Below are 23,887 nucleotides of genomic sequence, written 5' to 3'. Positions count from 1 at the left end.
TGTTCTTTTCAGTGGTAAAATAGGAAATTGTAATTCAGGGAAATCTGTAAGTGTTCTGTGTTCATTGGGAGTTTCTTGAGCTTCAATGAAATCCTGCAACACCTTAATTGTCAGTACAATCCACAGCACGCAAGAGAATGCAGGCCCATATGCTCCCACAAATTTGGGACATATATGATGGGTTATGGAGGTATTAACCATCAGATGGAAGTGGGGTTCTACCTGAGACCTGAAAGACTAAAGATTATATGTTCATGAACAGGTATACAGGCTTGTTCCCTTCAGCCACTTTAATGAATATTGAACTGACACAGTATTTCAAATAAAGGATGAATAATACTAGAAAAGCACATTTAGAATTTAGTTAACTTTCTATAATGATGCAATGTTAAATGTATACTGACACTGAAGAAATTAGACAAATAATAATATCACTTTCTAAACTCATTTTTTAAAAGTAGGCAGAAAAATATAGAGTTGGGTTGTTTGTTTTTAAAATCTCAGTTCCCCAGAACTGAACTAATTAAAGGCAATAAAACCCTTTTCTTCAGCTCTCTTTATAATATCTTCCTTGGGGATAATCTAGCTGGGATTGCAAATAATGTTTACAAATTCCCATGGTATTTTTTGTTTCCTTCAAAAGGAGGTCTTCATGCTCCATTTTATTCTTTTCTTGCTCAACATGTTAGCTTGGAGAAGTGAGCAAATCATTTATTTAATTGGGACCATATGTTTCTCATTAATGATACTTGTATTACATCTCAGTTACTAGTTGTGTTTTCTAAAGAATGCTCCACACAGGCTATTTTATAAAAATGTGTGCTGTTTAGAATTTAAAATATGTAACATCATAGCTCTGCAGTGATTGCAATGATAGAAGTGTGTGGTTTTTATTTTCAGGAGAAATTTGAAATTGATAAGACCGCATATCAAGATTCAGCTGGTGAGATCACAATACAATGCAAGCTCAAGAAAAATAAAGAAAAGGTCATAGATGTTCATTTGGATAACAGGAAATGCATACAGTCCCCCCTTTTAAATCCATGTATTGAAAATGTATATGATTTAAAAAATGCTCTTGTTTGCTAGTCAGTGATAACCAAAATAGATGAGAAAGACCAAGATTTACATAGAAAAACCTCCTTTAACTCAATTTATCTGGTAGAAGCCCCGATTCCATTTAGAATTATAATTTATAGAACTGTAGGGCTAATATGTTTCTATGTTTTCTGCTTGGAATTTTTTTTTCCAAAATCCAATTTAGATTTTAAATATCCCTATTTAAAAACACACTTTAAAAAAAATATTTCTTTTCCCTGACTGTACAAACGCCTGGTCCAAACCTTCAAATCCTTTACAGTATAGTTTAGCAACATTACCTGGTAAAAATAGACTCAAAAATCACAAAATGAACAAAAGCATTAACCATTTGATAGTACAATCTCCCAAGTGTGTTATTAGGAAAGTGGATGTCCACAGAGGAAAACTGCTGCTTCCAAAGTCATACCTGTTTATTGCTGAACAGAGCAGAAGGTGTGGTTGACTATTTCATTTTCACTTTCCTTCTCCTTGTCCCCAATGGGAGGACTATACCAATTGGTTTTCAGCTTTGTTAGTGGTGCCTGTGACTTGCTAAACCCCCAATGAGGCCTAGAATCTTGCAGAGCTTCACCCATCTCCACACCCTACACATAGCTCCATTTTCAACCACACTAATGATGCAAAGGACATCTGTAAGCAAAACACTGCAGCAGTATCCTGCAGTCCCTGGGGCCATATTTTCAGGGATCTGAAGATTACACTACTCGTGTTATGTCTGGGCTTTCAACTAAATTCATGGACCGTTCTCATTAATTGGTTATTATACCCAGTTCTTTTAAACTGCTCAATGCACAGTCTACCCTCCTTTAAAGAATATAATTGTCTGTTGAAGTAAATAATTAATTTGAAAGGGAATTTCCATTGGTAATTAATATTTCTGTTGTACTAACACTAAAGGTTTTAGTTTTAAATACATTTTTTAATAGTCATGAGTCCCCCAACTCTTGAGGACATTTATTAAGGCAAGAGTGGTGGGTTTTTTTTAGTAATTACTGTATACTAATACTAATGGATCTATGCACCTTGATTATATATTTATATTGCAAGAAGGGATATAAATTCTGGGAAAAAAAACAAATACTATGTTAGGAAATAATACCTTAATATGTATATATGTCTCTGTGTGAAAGCAAATAGAACAGCTACCATATGGAGAAAATTGAGTGTAAATTCACATATAACAAACAACATATGGGATTAGATTCCTTTTGGATTCTTCCAACTTAATTCCTAGTGTGTGAACCTGTCATACATGTGTGATTTGCTGCACCTGCTGCAAATGCACTGTGTTAAGCTGTGCCTGGGTTGAAACAGCTGTGCTATCAAGGCTCACAAGACAAATGCTTCACATGGATCACTCAAAATCTGCATTAATTTTAGTCAAACTTTTTCACACTTGTTTGCTTTTTTTAAAAGGGCCACTTTTATTATTTTGGCTATTATTAAAGTATTAAAACTGCTTTTTATGAACACCTGCAAATGTGAAAGGGTGATGAAATTTCATCTCTTATCGAATCCCTTTTTCTCCCAGAAAGCTTAGGCTAAACATTTTATGCCTGGACACTTTAACTTGCTCTGTGAGAGAATCACTTTCACATATTTAGCTATTATCTCTTGTCACATCAGTAGGGCTGACTGTACTTAACACTCAGTTCTTAACACTATAGTCGCCCCTCCTAACACGCAGATCTGGGATCCGTGTCCTTGAATATTCACGAGGGGTGACTTCTGTTGTTTCTAATGGGGTGCCCCTACCCTATGGCATGCACCCTGAGCACACTCATGGGCACGCACCCCATTCAAGCATATGGGGCTTGGATATGCACAAGCCTCCATTTTTGCGGGGGGTGAGTGGGTCCAGAACGGATCCCCACGAAAATTGAGAGTCAACTGTACTTGTTTTTTCTTATTAAGAGCACACTTGAGTGCTCATTAATACACTCCAGTACTGAGCAATGAGGCCTCCAGTATCTCCTTCTCTGTTTCCTTCAGGGTATGTAATGGCTGCTGGAAAGAGCCAGGCACAATTCTGCTTCCCCAGCCCAAAGAGCCCCTCCCCTCATGGCTGGGGATGTGCCTAGGGTTGCCATATGTCAGGAGCTCCAAACCGGGACAAATGTAGGGCAACATTTTCAAATGTAGGACACATTTTATAAAAATGGAGGACGTGCAAAAAATTGAGGATTTTAAAAAAATGTTAATATAAATGCATGTTTTTAAAGCATGATCAAAATGGAGGACATTTTGGCATTATTCCTAGACAGATGGCAGAAATGGACTTGCCCTCGGGTTCAACTTTAATTCTCAGAAGTGTGTACTTGGTCAAGGGACTGTGGTTTTTCTTCACTGTGCATGAGTTTGTAAAAATCACAGCAAGTTACATTGGCCGTGCCTCAGAGGCTTGTTGATATCAATATCACCACCATCATCATCATCATCATCACCACTATAATTGGCCAAGAAAGGCAGACTTGTTAGCATTCAAAGCGCCATAAATATACAGTACAGAAAATGCACTTGCATATATTTAATAATAAAAAATAATTAAAAAAAAAAACAAGGCAGGGGTGTATATATTTAATAATAAAAATTAATGTAATAAAATAAAACAAGCAGTAATAAAAATTAATGAAATAAAATAAAACAAGCAATAATAAAAATTAAAGAAATAAAAAAATAAAAAGCAATAATAAAAATTAATAAAATAAAATAAAACAAGCAATAATAAAAATTAATGAAATAAAATAAAACAAGCAATAATAAAAATTAATGAAATAAAATAAGTATTTTATATTTTTAAAAATAATATAAAAACCCCAAAAAAACCAAGGCAGACCTAATGGCCACTGACTCAGCTTTCCTCCTCCTCCTTCGCCCCAATTCTGCCCTGGCCCCTTCAAGGCACCCTTCCTTCCCCTGGCTCCTTCCTCTTCCTCCTCCTCCTCCTCCTCCTCCTCCTCCTCCTCCTCCCCAATTCTGCCCTGGCCCCTTCAAGGCACCCTTCCTCCGGCTCCTTCCTCCTCCTCCTCTCCTCCCCTCCTCCTCCTCCTTAGGATGGCTGGCACACGCGCGCGGGGAGGGAAACTGGGCAGGCGCGCGCGCTGCCGCTGACCCCTGCTGAGGCCTGGGCGGCGCGTGCCGAGGAGCCCGTCCTCTTTGGCCAGCTGGCCAATGGCTGACTGGCCAAAGCAAGGGACGAGCTCCTGTTTTGGAGCCCTGTGTGTGTGCGCGCGCGGGTGGGCAAGCCCTGACGCGGTGGCGGCGGTGCTTCTGCCGCTGAGGAGGAGGAGGAAGGCGGAGCCGGAGGAAGAGGTGGGTTGGCGCTGCCCAGCCCACCACGAAGAGGAGGAGGAGGTGGGTTGGCGCAGCAGCCAGCCGCATTAGCGGCAGCGGCTATGGCCGCAGGAGGAGCGGACCCCGAACCGGGAACAAGGCATGGGGGGCCCCCAAACCGGACCGTGACCGTGAGGGGCCCCCCAAAAGCGTGATTGTCACGGGGGCCGCCGGGTTATGGCATCCCTAGATGTGCCAAGAGAATCATATCATGCCATAACTCAGCTGGTAGTTGTCAGCCTCTTGGGCCTCACATATTAAGTATGGTGGCCAAGTTCTATCCATTACCAATGTTCAATAATATTGCAACCTTAACTAAGTGCCATGTTAAGCAAAAAGAGATGGATTCAAATTTAATTTAATCTGGGTGAAAACAACAAGACTTCGTTATAAATATTTGCAATGATGTATACTGTACTTTTAATGGCAACACAATTTAGATCTGTTAATAAGTTGTCTGAGTTTTTCTTTTCTTTTAAGCCAGGCTAGTTTGCTCTTCTTCCACTTCTCTTATTCTCTGTGTTTTCCTTTTTCCTTTCTTGGATAAACCCAGACTATCAGAAGAGACACTATACATGCATTGAATGACAGAGTTAGGATATGACTGATTCTTATTGCCAACACTCTATCTATACTCACTTCATTTAACACCACAAAAGTCTCACTCAAAAGCCTATTAATCTGAGTGGAAATCCACTATAAATGATACTTAAAGAAGAGGGTTTATAGCAGCTCAGACCATTGGTGGGGTAATTCCTACATAAAGAAATCTGAACCAAGATGTAAACTCTGTCATTAGGATTCAAGTGTTGGATTCAAGTGCATTATGAAGTTAATGCTTCTCACACTAAACATTCCTTTTTTTCTTATAAAAAGCTTTTCTTCCTCGTATGTTATTTTGTTATTGCTGTTTCTTGGCTCTTGTTCATGTAAACTTACCAGTTAGGTATTCAAGTACAGCTGCCATATACACTGGAGCACCGACCCCAATTCTGTACTTCGGATGGCCTTTCTTAATGTAACGTAGCATTCGTCCAACAGGGAATATTACCCCTGCCTTTGCTGAGCGAGAGGTCTTTGTTGATTTTTTCTTCCCACCCCTGCTGGACATCTTCTTTGAAGTGGGTGCTGGTCAGCAGACTGAAAAAACTGTGAACAAGAACAAAAAATGACATGACAAAACCTATAATGATTACTTACAAAAGGTGAAGAATGCTTTTAAGTCTTTCAAAGTATCATTGACATAATCAGGTCCACAGATTTCTGAATATACTTCAGTTCCAATTCCGACATGTGTGTATCTGTGTATTTTCAAGCCACCTATCAACTAATAGAGACCCCACAAAAGTCATAGGGTTTTCTTAGGCAAAGAATACTCACAGGTAGTTTTGCCAGTCTTCCTCTGAAATGTATCCTATAGCACCTGGCATCCACTGGTGGTCTCCCATCTAAGTACTAACCAGGGCTGACTCTGCATAGCTTCCAAGGTGAGACAGGATCTGGTACCCTTATTGAACTTAAGCCTCAACTGCCACATACTGCAGTAATTTTCAAAGACAGAACACCAAAAGCTGTCCTAATGACAGTAACATATAAAATACTAAGCCTATGCCTATGATTGATCAGACTCTGAAAATGTGATTAGTTTCTAGCCCTCATGAGTAAGACAGACATATGAGAGAGGTAAATGGATGTCCATCCAGACCTAGATAAAACCACTGAACCCAAAGATGTCACTGGGCAGGATTACTAGAAGTTCATCTATGTCCTTACCTTGTACCTCCAAAATTATAGAAAATTAATTTACGTGAAATAGGTAAATACATGAAAAAATAAGTACAGTCAGCCCTCTGTATCCACAGATTCTGCATCCAGAGTTTGAAAATTTCCCTCCTAATTTCCCCCCCAAAAACGAAACTTTGATTTTGTCATTTTATATAAGGGACACTGTTTTATTATGCCATTGTATATAATGGGACTTGAGCATGCAGGAATTGTGGTATCTACGCAGGGTCCTGGAACCAAACCACAGCAGACATTCATGGGCCATTATATAATATTATTTTGATTATATTGACTTTTAACACTGAAGCTATATTTATTACCCATTTGTATCTCTTTTTGCTAAGGTGGTTGTACATCGCTGTATCCCATTTTATCTTCATAAGAACCCTGAGAAAAAACTTCAACTAAGAACGCTTAGGACAAATCATTCAATTAAATTTTTTGGCTGAGTGAGGATTTTAACCATGAACATTGGCTTGCTTCACTACTCTTTCTACTGGATGTGAATTAATCAAAACAGACATATTAAATCAAAGGACATATTACATATTTTCATGACCTACAAATGAAATAATCTGGAATCTGAATCTTAGTCTAGAACTAATGCCCGGTCCAGACGGACGGGAAAGGACACCCTCGTCACGTGCGAGGGGCAGCGCTTCTAGATGCCCCTCACCCCTTGCACGTGATGAGGGCGTCAAAATGGTGGTGTCCTGCACAGATAGGCGGCACCATTATGACATGCTGGACGCATAGCGTCTGCACGTCACGGCGCCATTACGACATCGTGAGTCTGGACTGTCTGTCCCATGCCTAAGATGGCTATTTTGGTGACTATTCACAGAGAAGGAATGTGCTTGAAGGTTATCTAGTCCAGATTTCCATTCAAAAACCCGACCACCTGGCCAGTACACAGACAGCCCACAATCAGCTAAAACACCATTAATGTCACAAAGAAAAGAGGAATGCACTATTGGGAAGACCTACTGGTTCCAGATGATTCACACAATATACGACTCCATACCAACAGAGGAAGGGCACTCAAAGTTACTGTACTCATCAATGTGAATACGCAAGGAGAAACATTTCCCATCTGAGGTAATGGTGTTGCTTCTAGTTTACATAATTCAAATACAGTGCGCCCGCGTCATACGCGGGCACGCTTTACGCAGCTTGAGCATACACGCTCAAGCTGCGGGGTGCGCGCGGAGCGGAAGGGGCAGCCGTCCCATTCAATTGAATGGGCGCGCGCGCCCGTTGCGCCCCGCCGCGCACGAGCCCCATTGTTTCCAATGGGGCTTGAGCATAGGCAGAAATCGCCTTACACGGAGGGATCCGGAACGGATCCCCGTGTAAGGCAAGGACCCACTGTATCATCTGTTACAAGATGGTGGATGCCTACCATCGTAAGGTATATGTAAGAAGACAGAATCATAAATTTGACTTTTTGACAGTACAGCTTTGTTTATGTTTATGTTTACTCAGGTGAAAATCTGGCTGTTTTCAATTAAATGCAGTCCCAGAAAAGTATGCACAGGAATGCAATCAAAATACACACACACACACACACACAGCGAGAGAGAGCGAGAGAGAGAGAGCCAGAGTGCAAACAGATATATATATGGATGTTTTCTTTAAAAACAAAAAATGACACAAAAGGAACTTTATGATATATAAGAATTTGAGAAGAATCTCTGAGCTTTTCCTATGTGGTTGTTAAACGAGGAGGAAGATAGGCAAAGTGGAAGCAGTAATTCTATCTTAGCACATTTCATCTCTCTTACATCTCATAAAATGAGTTTCACAGGTGGAGGGGAAAAACAAATCCCCAAACTAAAAAACAAAAATTGCTCTTAACTGATAACTTAACATTGTTCAAATTGATTAATATTCCTTTATTTTTTTAATTGATACATGATACAGTAGCAAATACTAATTTACGATGAAGAAAGGTTATAAAAACTGTACTGAACTGTAAAACTTACCTGGAATTCCTATATACCAGCATCATTCCCATTCCCTTGGTTTGTTTGTACAAAAATGCCATTTATTGCAGAATTGTTTCTAGATTTGTTCTTTCTAGCAGTGGGTAGATTTGCTTACTGTACTGATAAGTACATTATCTGTCTTTCATTGAACATTTTACGAAAAATGTATGATAACCGTCCTGTAAAAGCTGCTTGGCATACTGAACCATACTGAGCCACTAGTAACCACTAGTAACAGATGTGTAGGGCTACCTCCCATGAGAGCAAAGCATTCTACAGATGTTCAAAGGTACTCTGCTCTCCACTGTGACTTCAACATGTTTTATACACCTTGGCCTTAAAAGAACATTCCAAGACTAAATCCTACTGACACCCACTTCATAGTTTTTTGTTCATTTATCTGTTTAGAAAGGACAGAAGGCTGCAATTCAGCTCTTGGGGTTCAAACCTGTGGAATCCATCTCCTTATGAATCATGCTGTTATATTCCATTCTCCTGCATGGAATTTTGTAAACTTCAATCTGACAACTTCCTTCCACAAACATAATTGGACTGGACACCCATGAATGATGGCCAGCAATTGCATGTTAATTTACTACCACACACAAACCTATTGCTGATAGTTCTGCCAAGTGTCTGTCATTTTTAACTTGTGTTTTTGTAAGTGTACAGGCATTAAATTAAAATGTTGAAAAGCTCCGTGGAGAGGGGTGGTTTACAAGCACAGAAACTGTTGCTCTTCTGGGAGCTGGTGGTTTAGTAAACTAGTCCAAATTCCTGAACCCTTTATTTCCTGTAAAACAAGCCTGTAGTGGTTTTTTCCTTCACCCCTATGGAGATAGACAGGTTTATAAACAATGTTTTATAAGCCAAAGGAAAACCCAATGGTGTATATTAGGCATAGGAAAACCTTCAGCTGACCCAAAGCTGTCCTAACACAAAGGGGTGCATTTTCACAGTGATTTCCCCCTCCTCTTCCAAATCAATCCTCCCTGCTTTCTTGCTATTATTAAATCATCATGTCTAGGCTTTGAATTCTCTTTGCTTGTTCTCTCCATTAGCTGCTTGTTGCTCTATTGTTCTATTTCTTTTGCTCCTGGGCTCTCTCCCTGCAATGCAAACCTATCAATACATGTGTCAGGCATCTCAAAGGGACTCATTTCCAAATAAAGCAGAGCAAGTTCATCCAGTCCCACTGTGACATTATGCAACTTCTGCTATTATGTGATTTCTGATCTGTGCTGACATGTCATACAAGGTTTTAAATAAACTTCTAGCTATTCTACACACACTAGCCTGTCTAAATTTCAGGATGGAAGCCTGTTTTCGATTGTGACTGTAATTTCAGTGCCTAACTCAATCTATCCCCCCGCCCCCCGCCACACAATATTGTTAACAATGATTTCTAAAAAAAAAAAAAAAAAAAAGGCTTCTGAAGTCTTCTTGTTGTTGCAGAAGAGAAGGAAAAAAGGGTGCTCACACAGGTTTGAACATATAGGATGAACTGATGATTTCCCATTATGTTTGAACAGGGATTGTTGATTGAACAGCAATTGTTGATACAGTGATGGTTATGACATAGGTGTTCGTGTTCTTCTACTTGGTGTATGTACTTTGAAAGCTGATATAAGGAGTCACAGATGTTTCTGCACCAAGGCCTCATCCCCACTACCTTTTCAACCGGATCGTGATTCAGCTCGAACTGGTTTAAACAACCATGATTCCCACATAATTTGAATTGCTATTTGTGGAGTCTAGATTTTCCAACATTAAAATTGGAAAATTAGTCATCTGTAGGAAAAAAAACTTTACAAAAGGCTCTTCGTTAGCATAGATTTCTTCTACATAAATGTCCTGCCATTACCTCCTTTGTTCCTATCTGCATCTCCCATCCTCACTGTTTCCATAAAACATGCATGCTGATAAACTCCAAGACAACAGAACTAATTCTTATTAATGCATTCAGGATTCCAAACTCCATGAACAGTTATTATCAGATTGATATCACTTTATCTGCCATGTTTCCGACTGTTGCAGTGACTAAGGATGGCATCTCTCCTCTGGATGCCTGCCTAGGGTCAGTAATGGGATGGATGAGGAAAACAAACTCAAGTTGAATCCAGAAAAAACAGAGGTACTCATGATAGGTACTCCTAGTCCAGGGATGGAGATCTGCCATCCTGTCCTGGACAGGGTCACACTTATTATTATTATTATTATTATTAAACTTTATTTATATCGCGCTGTAAATTTACACTGTACATACAATCTTTTAATTAGACGGTTCCCTGCCCTCAGGCTTACAAGCTAAGAAGACATGACACAAAAGGGGAAGGGAGTGGAGGATGCAGCCAGATGCCTTCTGGGGAGGGCTCAGTTCCTTTGGGGAGGCCTGATGGGGTTGGCCCACCCCCTCTCTCCCTCAGAGGCCAGGATGGAGCCAGGTGCCTTCTGGGAAGGGCTCAGTTCCTTTGGGGAGGCCTGATGGGGTTGGCCCACCCCCTCTCTCCCTCAGAAGCCAGGATGGAGTCCCCTAAAGGACAAAGTCTGCAGTTTAGGAAAACTCCTGGACTCATCCTTACATTTATCATCTCAAGTTGATGCAATGGCCAGGAGTGCTTGGTACCAGCTTCGGCTGATACGCCAACTGCATCCTTACCTCGACAAAAAGAACCATGAAACAGTGGTACATGCACTGGTAATCTCTCACTTAGATTTCTGTAATGCACTCTACATGGGGCTACCTTTGTCCCAAGTTTGGAAGCTTCAACTAATCCAAAATGCAGCAGCCAGATTGGTCACTGGAACTTCCAGATCAGACCATATAACACCGGTCTTAAAATCCTTACACTGGCTGCCAATTAGCTTCCAGGAGCAATACAAAGTGTTTGTTATTACCTTTAAAGCCCTATATGGCTTGGGCCTGAGTTACTTGAGGGAACGCCTCTCCCTATGCAATCCGCCCTGCACCCTCAGAACTGGGAAGAACCTACTTGACTATCCTAAAGTGAGATTAACAGCTACTTCCCAAAGAGCATAAACTGCTGCTGCCCCCATGCTATGAAACATTCCAGAAGAGATCTGCCTCATATCTACCTTAGATGCCTTTAAGAAGGCATTAAAGACAGATCTCTTCCGACGAGCCTACCCCCCAGATCTTCTATAAAGAAAAACGGTTCACCTCAGGTCAGAATTGCCATTTACTGATTTTATGGTAGCAGTTTTAGATATTGTATTTTAGATATGTATTTTAGATATTGTATCATTGTATTCTTGTTGTAATCCCGCTTTGATCCATTGGGAGAGGCAGGAAATATAAATAAAATTTTATTATTATTTATTTTATTATAGGATCCTGAGATTTGTAATTTGGGAAGGTATTTTGAATTCTGTAGGAGAGAGCTCTAATGTACTTCCCTGAAGTGCAACACCAGAACTCTCTAGAAGGCACTTCTAAATACTTCCAGATTAAAAATCCCACTATTCTACGCCAGTTAAAGTGCCATCAAACTGACATAAATATATATTGCAGACATAGGGCATGTGTGTGTACACTTGGCTACAGAGCAGACTGCAAGGAAAAAAATAGGGAAAACATCAGCAGGTCTGATGCTTACACATGTCCCTGATGCAACATGTGAAGCCTCTGCTACCATTTGAGCAGATGAATATATAATCTGATCCTTAAATTGTGGGTTGCAGGTAGTAGAAATGAGCAAGCTTCATAAACTATGGTTTGAATTCAGCTTGTTCCAACAAACCACACTGATGTTTAATTACAGTTTCTCCAAGTTAAAATTGACACTGAGATAAATATAAAAGAGAAGCAAAAGCTCCTGTATTCTTCCTTACAACCTCACCAGAGGAAATGTGGAGGAGGCGGAAGAAGACTGTTAGCGTAAGGTTCGATACAGTTCATTTTCATATCACTAAACTGTAGTTTGATCTTATATCTGAATGAGGCATATGTAAACAAATTCAAACTACTTAAATGTCCTTGGATCTGCCACAGCTATATTATCTATTTATATCAAAACATATATCTGCGTCCCTTGTATACATGCAAGCAGGAAACAGAGGGGGAAATAACGGGCACACACACAGAGGGGGAAAGCTGTGTCAGAAGAGACAAGAACACCTGCCCAGTGTGTTGTCCTCCTCCTTTTCTGCTGAGTCAGCGAGGATGCCTACCTGGCAAAACCCCCAGGCCGCTCAAAGGCGAATGACTCGGCAGAGGAGGAGGAGGACAATGTGGCGTGCGGATGTCCTTGTCTCTTTCCCCATCCCCCTCCTCCTCTAGAAGGAAGGAAGGAAGGGAGGGAGGGAGGGAGGAAAGAAGGGAGGAAAGAAAGAAAGAATCAAGGAAAGGAAGAAGTGATGAAAGAAAGAAAGAAAGAAAGAAAGAAAGAAAGAAAGAAAGAAAGAAAGAAGGGAGGGAGGGAGGGAGGGAGGGAGGGAGGATAGGAGGAAGAAAAGAAAAAAGAAAGGAGGGAGGGAGGGAGGGAGGGAAGAGAAGTAAGGAAATAAAGAACAAAATAAAGGAAGGAGGGAGGGAGAAAAGAAAGAAAGAAAGAAAGAAAGAAAGAAAGAAGCAAGAAAAGAAAGAAAAAAGAAGGGAGGGAGGGAGGAGAAGCAAGGAAATAAAGAATGAAGGAAAGGAAGGAGGGAGAGAGGGAGGGAGGGAGGAAAGAAAGAAAGAAAGAAAGAAAGGAGGGAGGGAGGGAGGGAGCAAGCATGGAAAGAAAGAAAGAAAGAAAGAAAGAAAGAAAGAAAGAAAGGAGGGAGGGTATGCCTGCCGCTTAGTAGGGTGACCAGACTTTCCCTCCTTTTCCTGGACATGTCTCCCATCTCGGTCTTCCTGTCCAGGAGGAGGGATTCCACAATATCCTCCATTTTGAGCATGGCTAAGTATGGATTTATATTTATATGCTTCCAGCTTTTATTTGGTTGTGTCCTCCATTTTGCTTGAATGTCCTACATTTCCCCTAAATGTCCTATATTTCACTGTCCTAAATCTATTGGTGGCCCAAAAAACCTAGCCGACCTTAATTTTGGCCCCTACCTCCTTCCAAGGTGGGCACCCATGCATTAAACGATGCTTCTTCCTCTGTGATATCAGTCTACCATGTAGCTGTGCCACAAATAACCAGCTTTATCTTTCCTTAAGGAGAACAGGAGATGCCTGAAGGAGGTGATGTTAAAAAAAAAAGTATCCCCTTGACAGAAAATTAAAATGTTAGCATCACATGAAAATATAAAAGGATGTTTACTGGTGTTTTTTGCCATTTATATCTGAATTTCATTTAAAACATCAGTCTCTCTGGATATACAAATTAATGCAACTTTGAGTAATATTCAGCTGGCAGTCAGTGTATAGCAAAATAACACTACATTTTCGATCACCGAATCATAAAGTTGGAAGAGACCACAAGGGCCATCCAGTCCAACCCCCTGCCATGTAGGAACTCTCAATCAAAACCTCCCCAACAGATGGCCATCCAGCCTCTGTTTAAAGCTCTCCAACAAAGGAGACTCCACCATTCTCCAAAGGAGTGTGTTCCGCTGTTGAACACCTTTCACTGTCAGGAAGTTCCTCTAATGTTTAGGTGGAATCCCTTTTCCTGTAGCTTGCACCCATTGTTCCGGGCCCTATTCTCTGGAGCAGCAGAAAACAAGCTTGCTCCATCCCCAATATGACATCCCTTCACATATTTAATCAGGGCTATAATATCACCTCTTAACCTTCTCTTCTCCAAGCTAAACATCCCTAGCTCCCTAAGTCATTACTCACAGGGCATGGTTTCAAGACCCTTCACCATTTTACTTGCCCTCCTTTAGACACACTCCAGTTTCTCAACATCATTTTTGAATTGTGGTGCCCTGTATTCCAGGTGAGGTCTGACGAAGGCAGAATACAAGTCATGGGGCATCTTGTCAAAGGCATTACTGAAATCAAGATATACTATATCCATAGCATTCCCTTCATCTACCAAACTGGTAATTTTATCAAAAAAGGAGATCAGATTTGTCTGACGTGACTTGTTTCTCTGAAACCCATGTTGACTTTTTGTGATTATGGAATTGCCTTCTAGACATTCACAGACTCTCTGTTTAATAATCTGCTCCAGAATTTTTCCTCGTATTGATGTCACACTAACTGGACAATAATTCTTGGGGTCCTCTTTTTATCCTTTTTGAAGATGGGGACAATGTTTGCTCTCCTCCAGTCTGCTGGGATTGTCCAGTTCTCCTGGAGTTCAAAGATTATTGCCAGTGGCTCCAATATTACATTTACCAGTTCTTTTAATACCCTTGGATGTAGTTCATCTGGTCCAGAAGACTTAAATTTGTTTAGATTAACAAGGTCTTGTACTACCTCTTTACCTATTCTGTGCTCCATTTTGCTCAGGTTGTGCACCCTTTTCCTTTTGTGAGAAGACTGAAGAAGGTGTTGAGTAATTCTGCCTTTTCTCTGTCCCATTAGCATTTCACCATCTTCTCCACATAGTGCCCCTACCATTTCCTTCTTCTTTTTGCTGTGAACATACCCCCCAAAAGCCCTTTTTATTGTTCTTAACCTCTCTAGCAAGCCTGAGCTCATTCAAAGCTTTAGCTTTTCTGACTTTACCCCTACATGTGCTCGCTATTCATTCAAATTCTTCTTTGTTGATTTCCCTCCTTTTCCCTCCAGTAAGCCCATATGGATATATTCTTCACCCTTATCACTTCCTCCACTTTTTATTTACAGGTAATTAACATGTGGCCTCTGCTTGAACAAAAAATATTACAGGCAAAATATAGTTTATTTCCAGTTTAATAAATTCACTGCAAATGGAAGAGGGTTATTATTGGGTTTTTGTCTCCTGCAGTGATACAAATAATCCTCATTAGCATTAAACAATAACTAGGCCATGTACACCAAGAAAAAGGACAGACTGATATACTGAGTCAACTACAATGAACAAATTAATCAGCAGGTGAAAAACCACTGCTCACTGGAGGGATACAATATTAGTGTACTCACTTTTTTAAAAAAAATATTCTGCATCTTTTGTAACTACACACTAGCAACACAGTACAGCATTAGGTGCAGGGAGTCTGTCACAGAAGACAGTTATAGCACTATGATTCCAGTTGAAATGCCATGGTTCCATCCTAGAAAATCCTGAATCTGTAGCTTCATAAGGAGGTTAAAATTTTCTTCTAGGGAACTCCTGTACCTCATCAAACTGTAGATCCCAGGTTTCCATAAGATGCAGTCATGGCAGCTAAAATGGAATCATAGTAGTTGTGTAGTGTGAAAGGGTCCCAGTTACCAACACAAAGAGATCTTCTGTCAATGAGCCCAGGAGCAACCACTGCTATTCTGGTGAAACTGGCAGGAAATGAGTGAAATGGGAGGGCGGGGTATACTAATTTTCCTTTTTTTTAAAAAAAAAAGGTATACTAAAAAACATTGAAGCAGCTCTATGAGTAGAGGCTAGTAAATTGGAAGCAGGAGACTACATGGTATACAGATCTAAAAAAGCTCCTCTCCTTTCTTGGCTCACTCTAACATGTTACTACAGCCATTGTGGTTGAAGGCTTGGCTTATGTAACATTTGCACATCTTTCATCACGGGTAGCATTAAACTGCTAAGCAGCTAGGATTACCATTCCTTTAAACTTCACTTTCCTTTCTTTTTTTCTGGACTGAAATTCCAGCCCTCCACATCCCAAGAGCTTCAGTTGAGAAACAATATCTTCATTATGTTGCCCTGTAATTCCTCCCTGGGTACCATAAACCTACTACTTTTTGGAAGCCTTACAAGCTGTGGTTGTTGTGGCTGTATCTGTGGGTAGGCTGGTCACTCATTCTGTTCTGGATAAGCTAGTGTGCTGAAAGGGTCCAGCTAATGGAAGATTAGTAATAGGCAAGATGCTCAATTTACTTCAGCAGAGTAATTAACATTCATCCTAATGAATATGATGCATTGAGTTGTCTATTCTAAGGTAAGCAAACTTATGGACAGTAATTGCCTTCATACACAAATTACAGATTTTTCTAGATATACATAATGGCATCAATGGGACTTTGACATTAGATAACGATCTCTTGAGACTGGATAACTGCCAAGATGAATGAGAGGCACATTTGTTATTTTTTCATCACTTCCTCTTCATAGCCAATGTTTCAGTTGCTCCCATCAGATGCTATTATTATCAGCCTTGAACCATGCAAATATTATTTTATTCATTTAACCAAACTCTTCTTCCATGTAGGTAAATGACATGAGGCTGACTCATTTCATCTTCACAAAACCCACCTGGGATTGGGTAGGAAAAGGGATTCTGACTGACCAGAGATCACTCAATATGCTTCACTACTGAGTCAGCATTTGAATTCATGTCTTCCCAGTATAAATCCAATACTCTGTTCATGACACTCTCCCTGCTCCATTCAGCTGAACTGCTCTGTATTGTTCCTACAATATTCTACTACCCTCCCAATTTCCTCCTATGAGCATCACTGCCAGTCCCTGCACTGCATTTCACTTCCTTTTGTGCTCCCATTGCCACCTTACCTTTCCTCTCCCACCAACTCCTTATGCTTCAAGATAACAGGCAGGAATTTCCAGATTAGCACTATTCCTATACATCTATTTTGAACATCTGGGACACTGCATTTTCCTTTCCTTCTCCTTCCTTCTCCTTCCACCTAACTTAGAATTTAACAGTATATTGCTATGTTGTGGAGATTACACATGAAGCTAAAACAATTAAGTCAGACAAAATGGGAAGACAACACAAGGGCCACCCTGTCCAACCCCCCCTGCCATGCAGGAATACACAGTCAAAGCACTCCTGACAGATGGCCATTCAGCCTCTGTTTAAAAATCTCCAAAGGAGACTCCACCACATTCCAAGACAGTATGTCCCACTGGTGAACAACTATTACTGTCACACATACCTATTAAGAACAAGGCTGCCTTTTTGAAGCAAGCAAAATACATCATTCATAGCAAGTGCTTATCCCACCAGACCAAACATAGGTAGAGAGAAGGGCAGTAGAGCATGAGAAGGGCAAAGAATTAGAATTATTAGTGCAACAAAGAGAACTCAGAAAACAGAAGGAGTGACTTCCCCTTTGGGAGCAAAGAATGATTGACTTCTCTAAGATAGAATATAAAGTAATCGATGCTTATCAGTAAAATCATATATGCATCGCTTACAAGAAACCACCAATTAAAGAAAGTTTGGGCATGGCTTTCAATATTTCAGGACGCAATCACTGCAATCCACATAAAATTGTACATCTCCATGATGCAAACCTCTTGTAAACTCTTCTTGTATCTCAGAGGTGGGTAACTTCTTAGGGCTGAAGGTTCACACACAACCTCCCCAGAACCCACCACCCTATATGGAACATCACAGCTGATGTTCCTGCTGCTGCCACCACCATTTAATAGCAACCAAATTTACATAAGTTAACATGTGACCTGAATGCACATACACACACAAGGTTCCCACTATCATAACTACCAACACCAGTGGAAACTGCAGCAACTCTACACTGTGCAGAATGGTGCCAGGATTCTACGAAGTAGAGAGAGTCCTATGCCACAAACATCTTTCAGTCTGAAGAGCAGAAAATCATATTTCCTTCTGGAATTGAAGAAGGGAAAACACAGAGGGGGGTGGTCAGTTGTACACAACCATGAAAGGTCTTATCAACAGCAGCAGTGAATGGGGGCAGTGGCAACTCCCTGGGGCCTGTGGATCATTTCTTCCCCTTTCCTGTAATACGAAGTTATAGGACTGCTTCATCAATGGTAGGTTGGGTTGCACAGTTTCCTATTCACTTGCCCTGTAATGTGCGTATTTGTTGTCACGTTGAAAATTTGCCTACTTATGAATTCACTTCTCCCTGGTAGGGTTGCCACAACTTGAGAAGGCTCATGTACCTTTAATGGTTGTATAAGAGGGAATTTCAGCAAGCATTGCTTGTTAAATGGCTCCATGACAAGGCAACACCTACTAAAATTCCCTCTTCTGTACAATAATTAAAGATACGGTAACACTCTTCAGTTTTCAACCTGACAACCTTACCACATAGTCCCCCTTGTTGGTATGACATGAAAACACATGTGTGTGCCCCCCCCCCCACATACATGTTCTGTCAATAGACATAAATAAGACAAATACCAACAAAGATCTCTTTTCATCCTTTTCATATACCTTAGGCTCTGCTAGACTAGCAGGCTGAGGTTTTTAAAAATGTAATTGAAAATAATTATGTAAATCAAAAACATTTCCCTTGATTTTCCTCAGTAATTTTGATTAAATGGTTTAGATATTTTTTTATGGTTTTATGTTAGAAGGTTATATATACTGCAGAATTTTACCTCCTCTTTACTATTAAAATGGAGTGTGCCTTTTATTTCAAAAAATTCTCTTTTATGCAACAGAAGTTATTTTATGTGACTGGAAGCGTTCCAAACATGTGCACTATATTCCTACGACTGATATATTTCCTAATCAATAGTGTATGCATCACTTTGTGCTAAAGTTAGGAACCCCTGAGCTGAATTTTCCAGTGTTTAATGTCACCAGTTCAAATTAATGTCTCAGTTACACCAGTGTAAATCTAGAACGCAGTTAGGCCACATTGAATGCAGATTAGAATATTCCTTCTTCCTGAATAAGATGTTAACCACATGGAAACTATGAGCATTGCTTAACTTCCCTTATTTCCTCATCATACTTTAGATTTTAAGAATGTTCTAAAATTTAGAACAACAGGAAAACAGCCTGAAATCATAGCACATTATGTCCTCAGAGCAATGCTTTAAAATATACCATAGATCTATCAAACACATTCCTTTGGTTGAATTAACTGCTATATTAGTTTTACTCTGACTGTCACTCATCAATCACATTCAAATGCTAAATCAAAATGTAATGAGTTTGCAATTGCTTAAATATATCTCCTCCTCAGTTTCAGTCAGATGTTCTTTCTCCAACAACAAAGTTACCTGAGTTTTGAGTTGTTCTGTTCAGAAACAGGAGGGGAAAACACATGACCTGGAGCAGTCCCTACACACCTGTCGCTAAGTAGCAGCTTCACAATAACCACAGGCTTAAATATTAACACTTTGATCACACTGACACAATCTGAAATCCTGATCAGCTCTTACAATTTATATGCTACAAAACCTGATGCTCTACAAGGGCTTGGGTGAAGTTATTTCTAGTTTAAATATTTGATTGCAAAAACATCATGGGCCAAAATACACACAGTAGGCTGGAACCAGATTTTCATCATGCTTAAAATAACTTCAGTGCAATCAAGGGAACTTAGGTTAGTTAGGATTTCTAATTTGTCTCACTGCTATCAAGGGGTCTCCTGTAAACATGACTAAGGGGCGAAACATACGGCCCTGAAGGGGTGATGTGATGCTGCCCCTGAGAGAATTGGACTGGGACCACTGCAACTGCATGCTGCGGCCCCAATCTGGCCAGCTTCAGTCCCAAATAGGGGTGGAAAAAAATCTGGCTTTTCTTCTGCCCCGTTGCTTCTAGAGCCAGCTTTTGGCTGGCTCTGGGGCAAGTGGCCTTTGAACGCCACGCCCCCAAGATGCCCCAAAGTCAGCTGTTGTGTAACCACTAGCAAGGCTTCTGGGCAACTCAGGGGCATAGTTTGTCTAAAAACCACACTCTCAAACTGGCTAGCAGCCGGCTTTACAGGGCCATCTGTTTTGGCCCTATGTTTGGATTCACCGTGGTGAGAATGGCAAACTGTACACTAGCATAGACTCAAGAGAAATTACTCAGACCCAATCTGCACTGCAGAAATAATGCTGTTTGACACCTCTTTAACTGCCATGGCTCAATGCTATGGCATTCTGGGAATTGTAGTTTGTTGTGGCACTAGAGCCCTCTGACAGAGAAGGCTAAATGTCTCACAAAACTACAGTTCCCAGAATTCCATAGCACTGAGCCATGACAGTTAAAATAGTGTAAAACCTGATTACTTCTGCAGTGCAGATGCAGCCTATGTCAGAGTGCTCTGGTGCCAAACAAACTACAACTCCCCGGATTAAGAAGAAGTGACACAGATCCAATGTGCACTGTAGAAATAATGCAGTTTGACACCGCTTTAACTGTCATGGCTCTGGCTCAATGATATGGAATTCTGGGATTTGTAGTTTTGAGGGATATTTAGCCTTCTCTGTCAGAGCACTCTGGTGCCACAACAAACTACCAATTCTAGGATTCCACAGGCTGGAGCCATGGCAGTTAAAGTGGTGTCAAACTGCACTATATGTGCAGTGCAGATGCGGCCCTACTCTCCAGTCCAACATCCGCATCCATGTACACAAAAGCAGACTTCTTAATAGCAACATATGACAACAGAGTAAGCAAACAGTGACTATGTTCAGAATGAAGTCCCCAAGACTGGAACAGTTAAAATGTTTCGCATTTTTGAAATGCATTTGGTATCTAATTTTATTTATAACTGATCCTGCCCTTTCAAGCCTTCTCTTTAGGGACTATTATTATTATTAACCTTTATTTATAAAGCGCTGTAAATTTACTACTACTTTCATTCACCTTCAGCCCCTCACAAGAAAAGTGTGCCATCCCAAGGAACACCTGCACAAATAGGCCCAACTATGCTGGGGCACTCATGACATGCTGTAGAGAAATTTTTACAACAACTGACCCTCACTCAGGTGGGTGCCCAAGATTTCTCTTGGTTCACTCTCAGAAGTGGCCTTCCCACATTTTCCAGGTGGTGGTTTCCAAAACGCCCCTTCGGGTTCAAGTTCTCCCCAATCTGCAAACATGTAACTTTGCTTAAGGTCGCAAGAAAGTGATCAAACACGTCCCTCTTCCTGCTTCCGCTGCTCTCCTGTTTGCAGTGTCTGCACATTGTCTTTTCCTGTACAAAGCCCCAAAGTGAGCAGCAAGAAGACGAGGGAGGGAGGGGAGAAAAGAAAAGAGGGTGGAGAAGCACAGTGTGCTCAACCTTGATTCACGGGGGATTCATAATTTTAAGGGACCCCAAGGGCCATCCAGCCTCTGCTTAAAAACTTCCAGCCCTCAAAGCTCCTGGTTCAGATGAAACATAACAACAAAGATCCAGGGACCATGGAGAAAGAGGAAAGAGTGGATCCCTTGCCTTTCTCTCTCTATTAAGAGCACCAGGAAGCTGCCACAGCTCTCCATGAACAGGGTGACTAGATGTCCTAACTGAAAAGGAGGGCCAGGCAGAGCAAGACAGAGGACCTATAAAGGGGGGGGGGGAGGAGGATGTGGCCAAATAAAGCTCAAAACACTGCTATAAATATAAATCCATGCTTCTTAGTCCTGCTCAAAATGGAAGATGTTTTGGAATCCTTCCTAGACAGAAGGCAGAAATGCAGGGCAGGTCCTGGAAAAGGAGGATCTCTGGTCACCCAAGGGGCTCTTTATTCACCTCCCACCTGGTAGCCCCCAGACAAAACACAAATGTATATTGGAGCTTCTTAGACCAGCTTAAAATTCCTCCTGGGCACAAGGCTTGAAATGTCCTAGAAAAGGAGGGCCTCTGGTCGCCTTGCTCAAGGGGCATCCAGGGGGCTCTTCCTTCACCCCTCAAATTAGCAGCCCCCAGCCTCAACACCAGACCTCTCAGGAGCTGGACTTGGCGGAGAGACACACCCATGGGGGCCCCTTCAGGCAAGGACAGAGGTGGGGTCTGTCCTTCTGGCTGGCCCTTTCCCTCTCTTTCTTGCTGCCACCTTCTCAGCCAGGCTTTCTCTCCAGGAGGGATTCCTAAACGTCCTCCATTCTGAGCAGGACTAAGAAGCAGGGGTTTATATCTGGATATATTTATATCTCTTGAGTCTGGGGGCTGAGAAAGAGCCCCTTGGGTGACCAGAGGGCCCCCTTTTCCAGGAGAGATTCCAAAACATCCTCCATTTTTATCATGATTCTGAACCATGGATTTATATTGGCATGAAATATAGCTTTTATTTGGTAACGTCCTCTCTTTTTCTTGGAGGGCCTCCTTTTTGCAGTGCCTGGTCCTCCTTTTGCGGTGACATATCTGGTCACCCTGGCCCTGAGGGTGACAGGATGCCTCCGCCTCCTTTCCCAGGACGCGTCCTCCATTTCAGCCTGCAGTCCAGAAGGGATCCCAAAACGTCCTCCATTTTGTAACCATAGCTTAGGAGCGTGGGTTTCAGAGACCCCTCTGAAGAGGGGGCTCAGGACACGGGCTCCAATGCCAAAATGCCGTCCCACCCAGCCACCCCAAGCATCCTCCTTTTCCAGGACAGGCCCTCCATTTCAGCTTTGTGTCTAGAAGGGATTCCAAAACGTCCTCCATTTTTTGAGCCATGACCAAGGAGCGGGGGCCCAGGACGTGTCCTCCTTTTCCAGGACACGTCCTCTATTCCAGCCTCCTGTCCAGGAGGAATGCCGAAACGCCGCCCTAAAGAAGCCCGCCTTGGGCTGAGACCGTGGCAGCAACAGCAGCAACAGGGACCCGGCGGGAAAGGCAGAGGAAGAGCGCCAGAAGGACAGGCCCCTTCCCTCCCTCCCTCCCTCCCTCCCTCCCCTTGAGCCCGCTCACCGTGGCGCTTCCAGGAGCAGCGGCGGCGGCGGCGGCGGCGGCGGGTGCAAGATGTCTCCCGGCGTCTCTCTCTCTCTCTCTCTCTCTCCTTCCGTCTTCGCCTGGGCCTCCGCTGATCCACTGGAGCAGGTCGGAGGCTGGGCAGGGAGGCCCACAATGCACAGCGCGGGCCCTCGTGACGTCACATCCCTTCCTCCTCTCAGGGAAAAGAGGGCGGGCGGGCGGGCGCGCAAGGACTCCCATGGGGCCCTGCGCCTCTTCCCTCCCTTCAGGGACAGGCGCCTGGTCCTCCTTTTAGGGCCAGGGCCTCAGGTCTCCCTCCTGAAAGGGAGGACAAGGCACTGCACGATAGGGAGAGCTTTCAAGGGAAGAGAAAAATATGGAGGACATCATCATAATCATAATTGTCCACGGATTTGATTCATATGTCCTCTCTAGGAAGATCTAGGTCCTTCTAGATTGCAACTCTATGGTCAACTTTAACCAAGACCTGCACTGAAAGGCCTAGAGAGAATATGCTGCTAGGCCTTTGTAGCTCCTCCAGTGCATTTCTATGGTCAGTGTCTGTCGGATGTTGACCACAGAGTTGTGCTGGAGGACCCAGAGATTCCTAGAGAGGCGTTCTCTCAGGGAACCGTCCATTTAAAAGATTGTATGTACAGCACTGTGTAAATTTACAGCGCTTTATAAATAAAGGTTATTAATAATAATAAAAACATGGTGCTTTTGTTATTTGCAGTCTTTCCATATTCATGGGGGTCCTGTGCTCCTAAACCTAGCGAATATGGAGGGACAAATGTATTAACCCCTAACCTTCCCACTATTACAAATAGTAAAATTCAATAACAGTTAAAAATTACATCAGTACTATAAAGTAAAATGAACAGGATGGAGTGGGCAGATTGAAGGCAGAAGGGGCTATCTCTCTTTCTATCTCTGGGAGGGCCTGCAGGAAGAGATCCGTCTTAAAGGCCTCTAAGATCTCCTCCAACCAGTGATTCCACAGTTTCATAGCAGCAGAAAAGAAAGTCCTCTGAGAAATTGCAGCCAATCTGCTCTTTTCCAGCGATGGAGGTGG

At 41.9% G+C, this 23,887-nt stretch overlaps 1 protein-coding gene across 3 annotated transcripts in view; it reads right to left on the bottom strand.

The window, feature by feature from the left end:
- The window catches only part of MACROH2A1 (macroH2A.1 histone), a 68,730-nt gene extending 45,766 nt beyond the window's left edge, over positions 1–22,964 (bottom strand). For 2 of the 3 annotated variants that reach the window (XM_089529773.1, XM_089529762.1), the window contains exons 1-2: positions 22,810–22,964; positions 5,374–5,583 (exon numbers count right to left, since the gene is read on the bottom strand). In XM_089529773.1, coding sequence (XP_089385899.1) covers positions 5,374–5,545 — 172 coding nt within the window. In that variant the 5' untranslated portion in view covers positions 5,546–5,583; positions 22,810–22,964. The remainder of the gene's footprint in view (positions 1–5,373; positions 5,584–22,809) is intronic. The other variant, XM_089529753.1, reaches the window with a different exon arrangement.
- Between the last annotated feature and the right edge of the window lie 923 nt (positions 22,965–23,887).

The sequence above is a fragment of the Sceloporus occidentalis genome, unplaced genomic scaffold (assembly GCF_023333645.1).
Source record: "Sceloporus occidentalis isolate IW3139 unplaced genomic scaffold, rSceOcc1.0.p SCAF_1, whole genome shotgun sequence".
NCBI lineage: Eukaryota > Metazoa > Chordata > Lepidosauria > Squamata > Phrynosomatidae > Sceloporus > Sceloporus occidentalis.
This window is presented reverse-complemented; position numbering and strand designations above follow the sequence as displayed.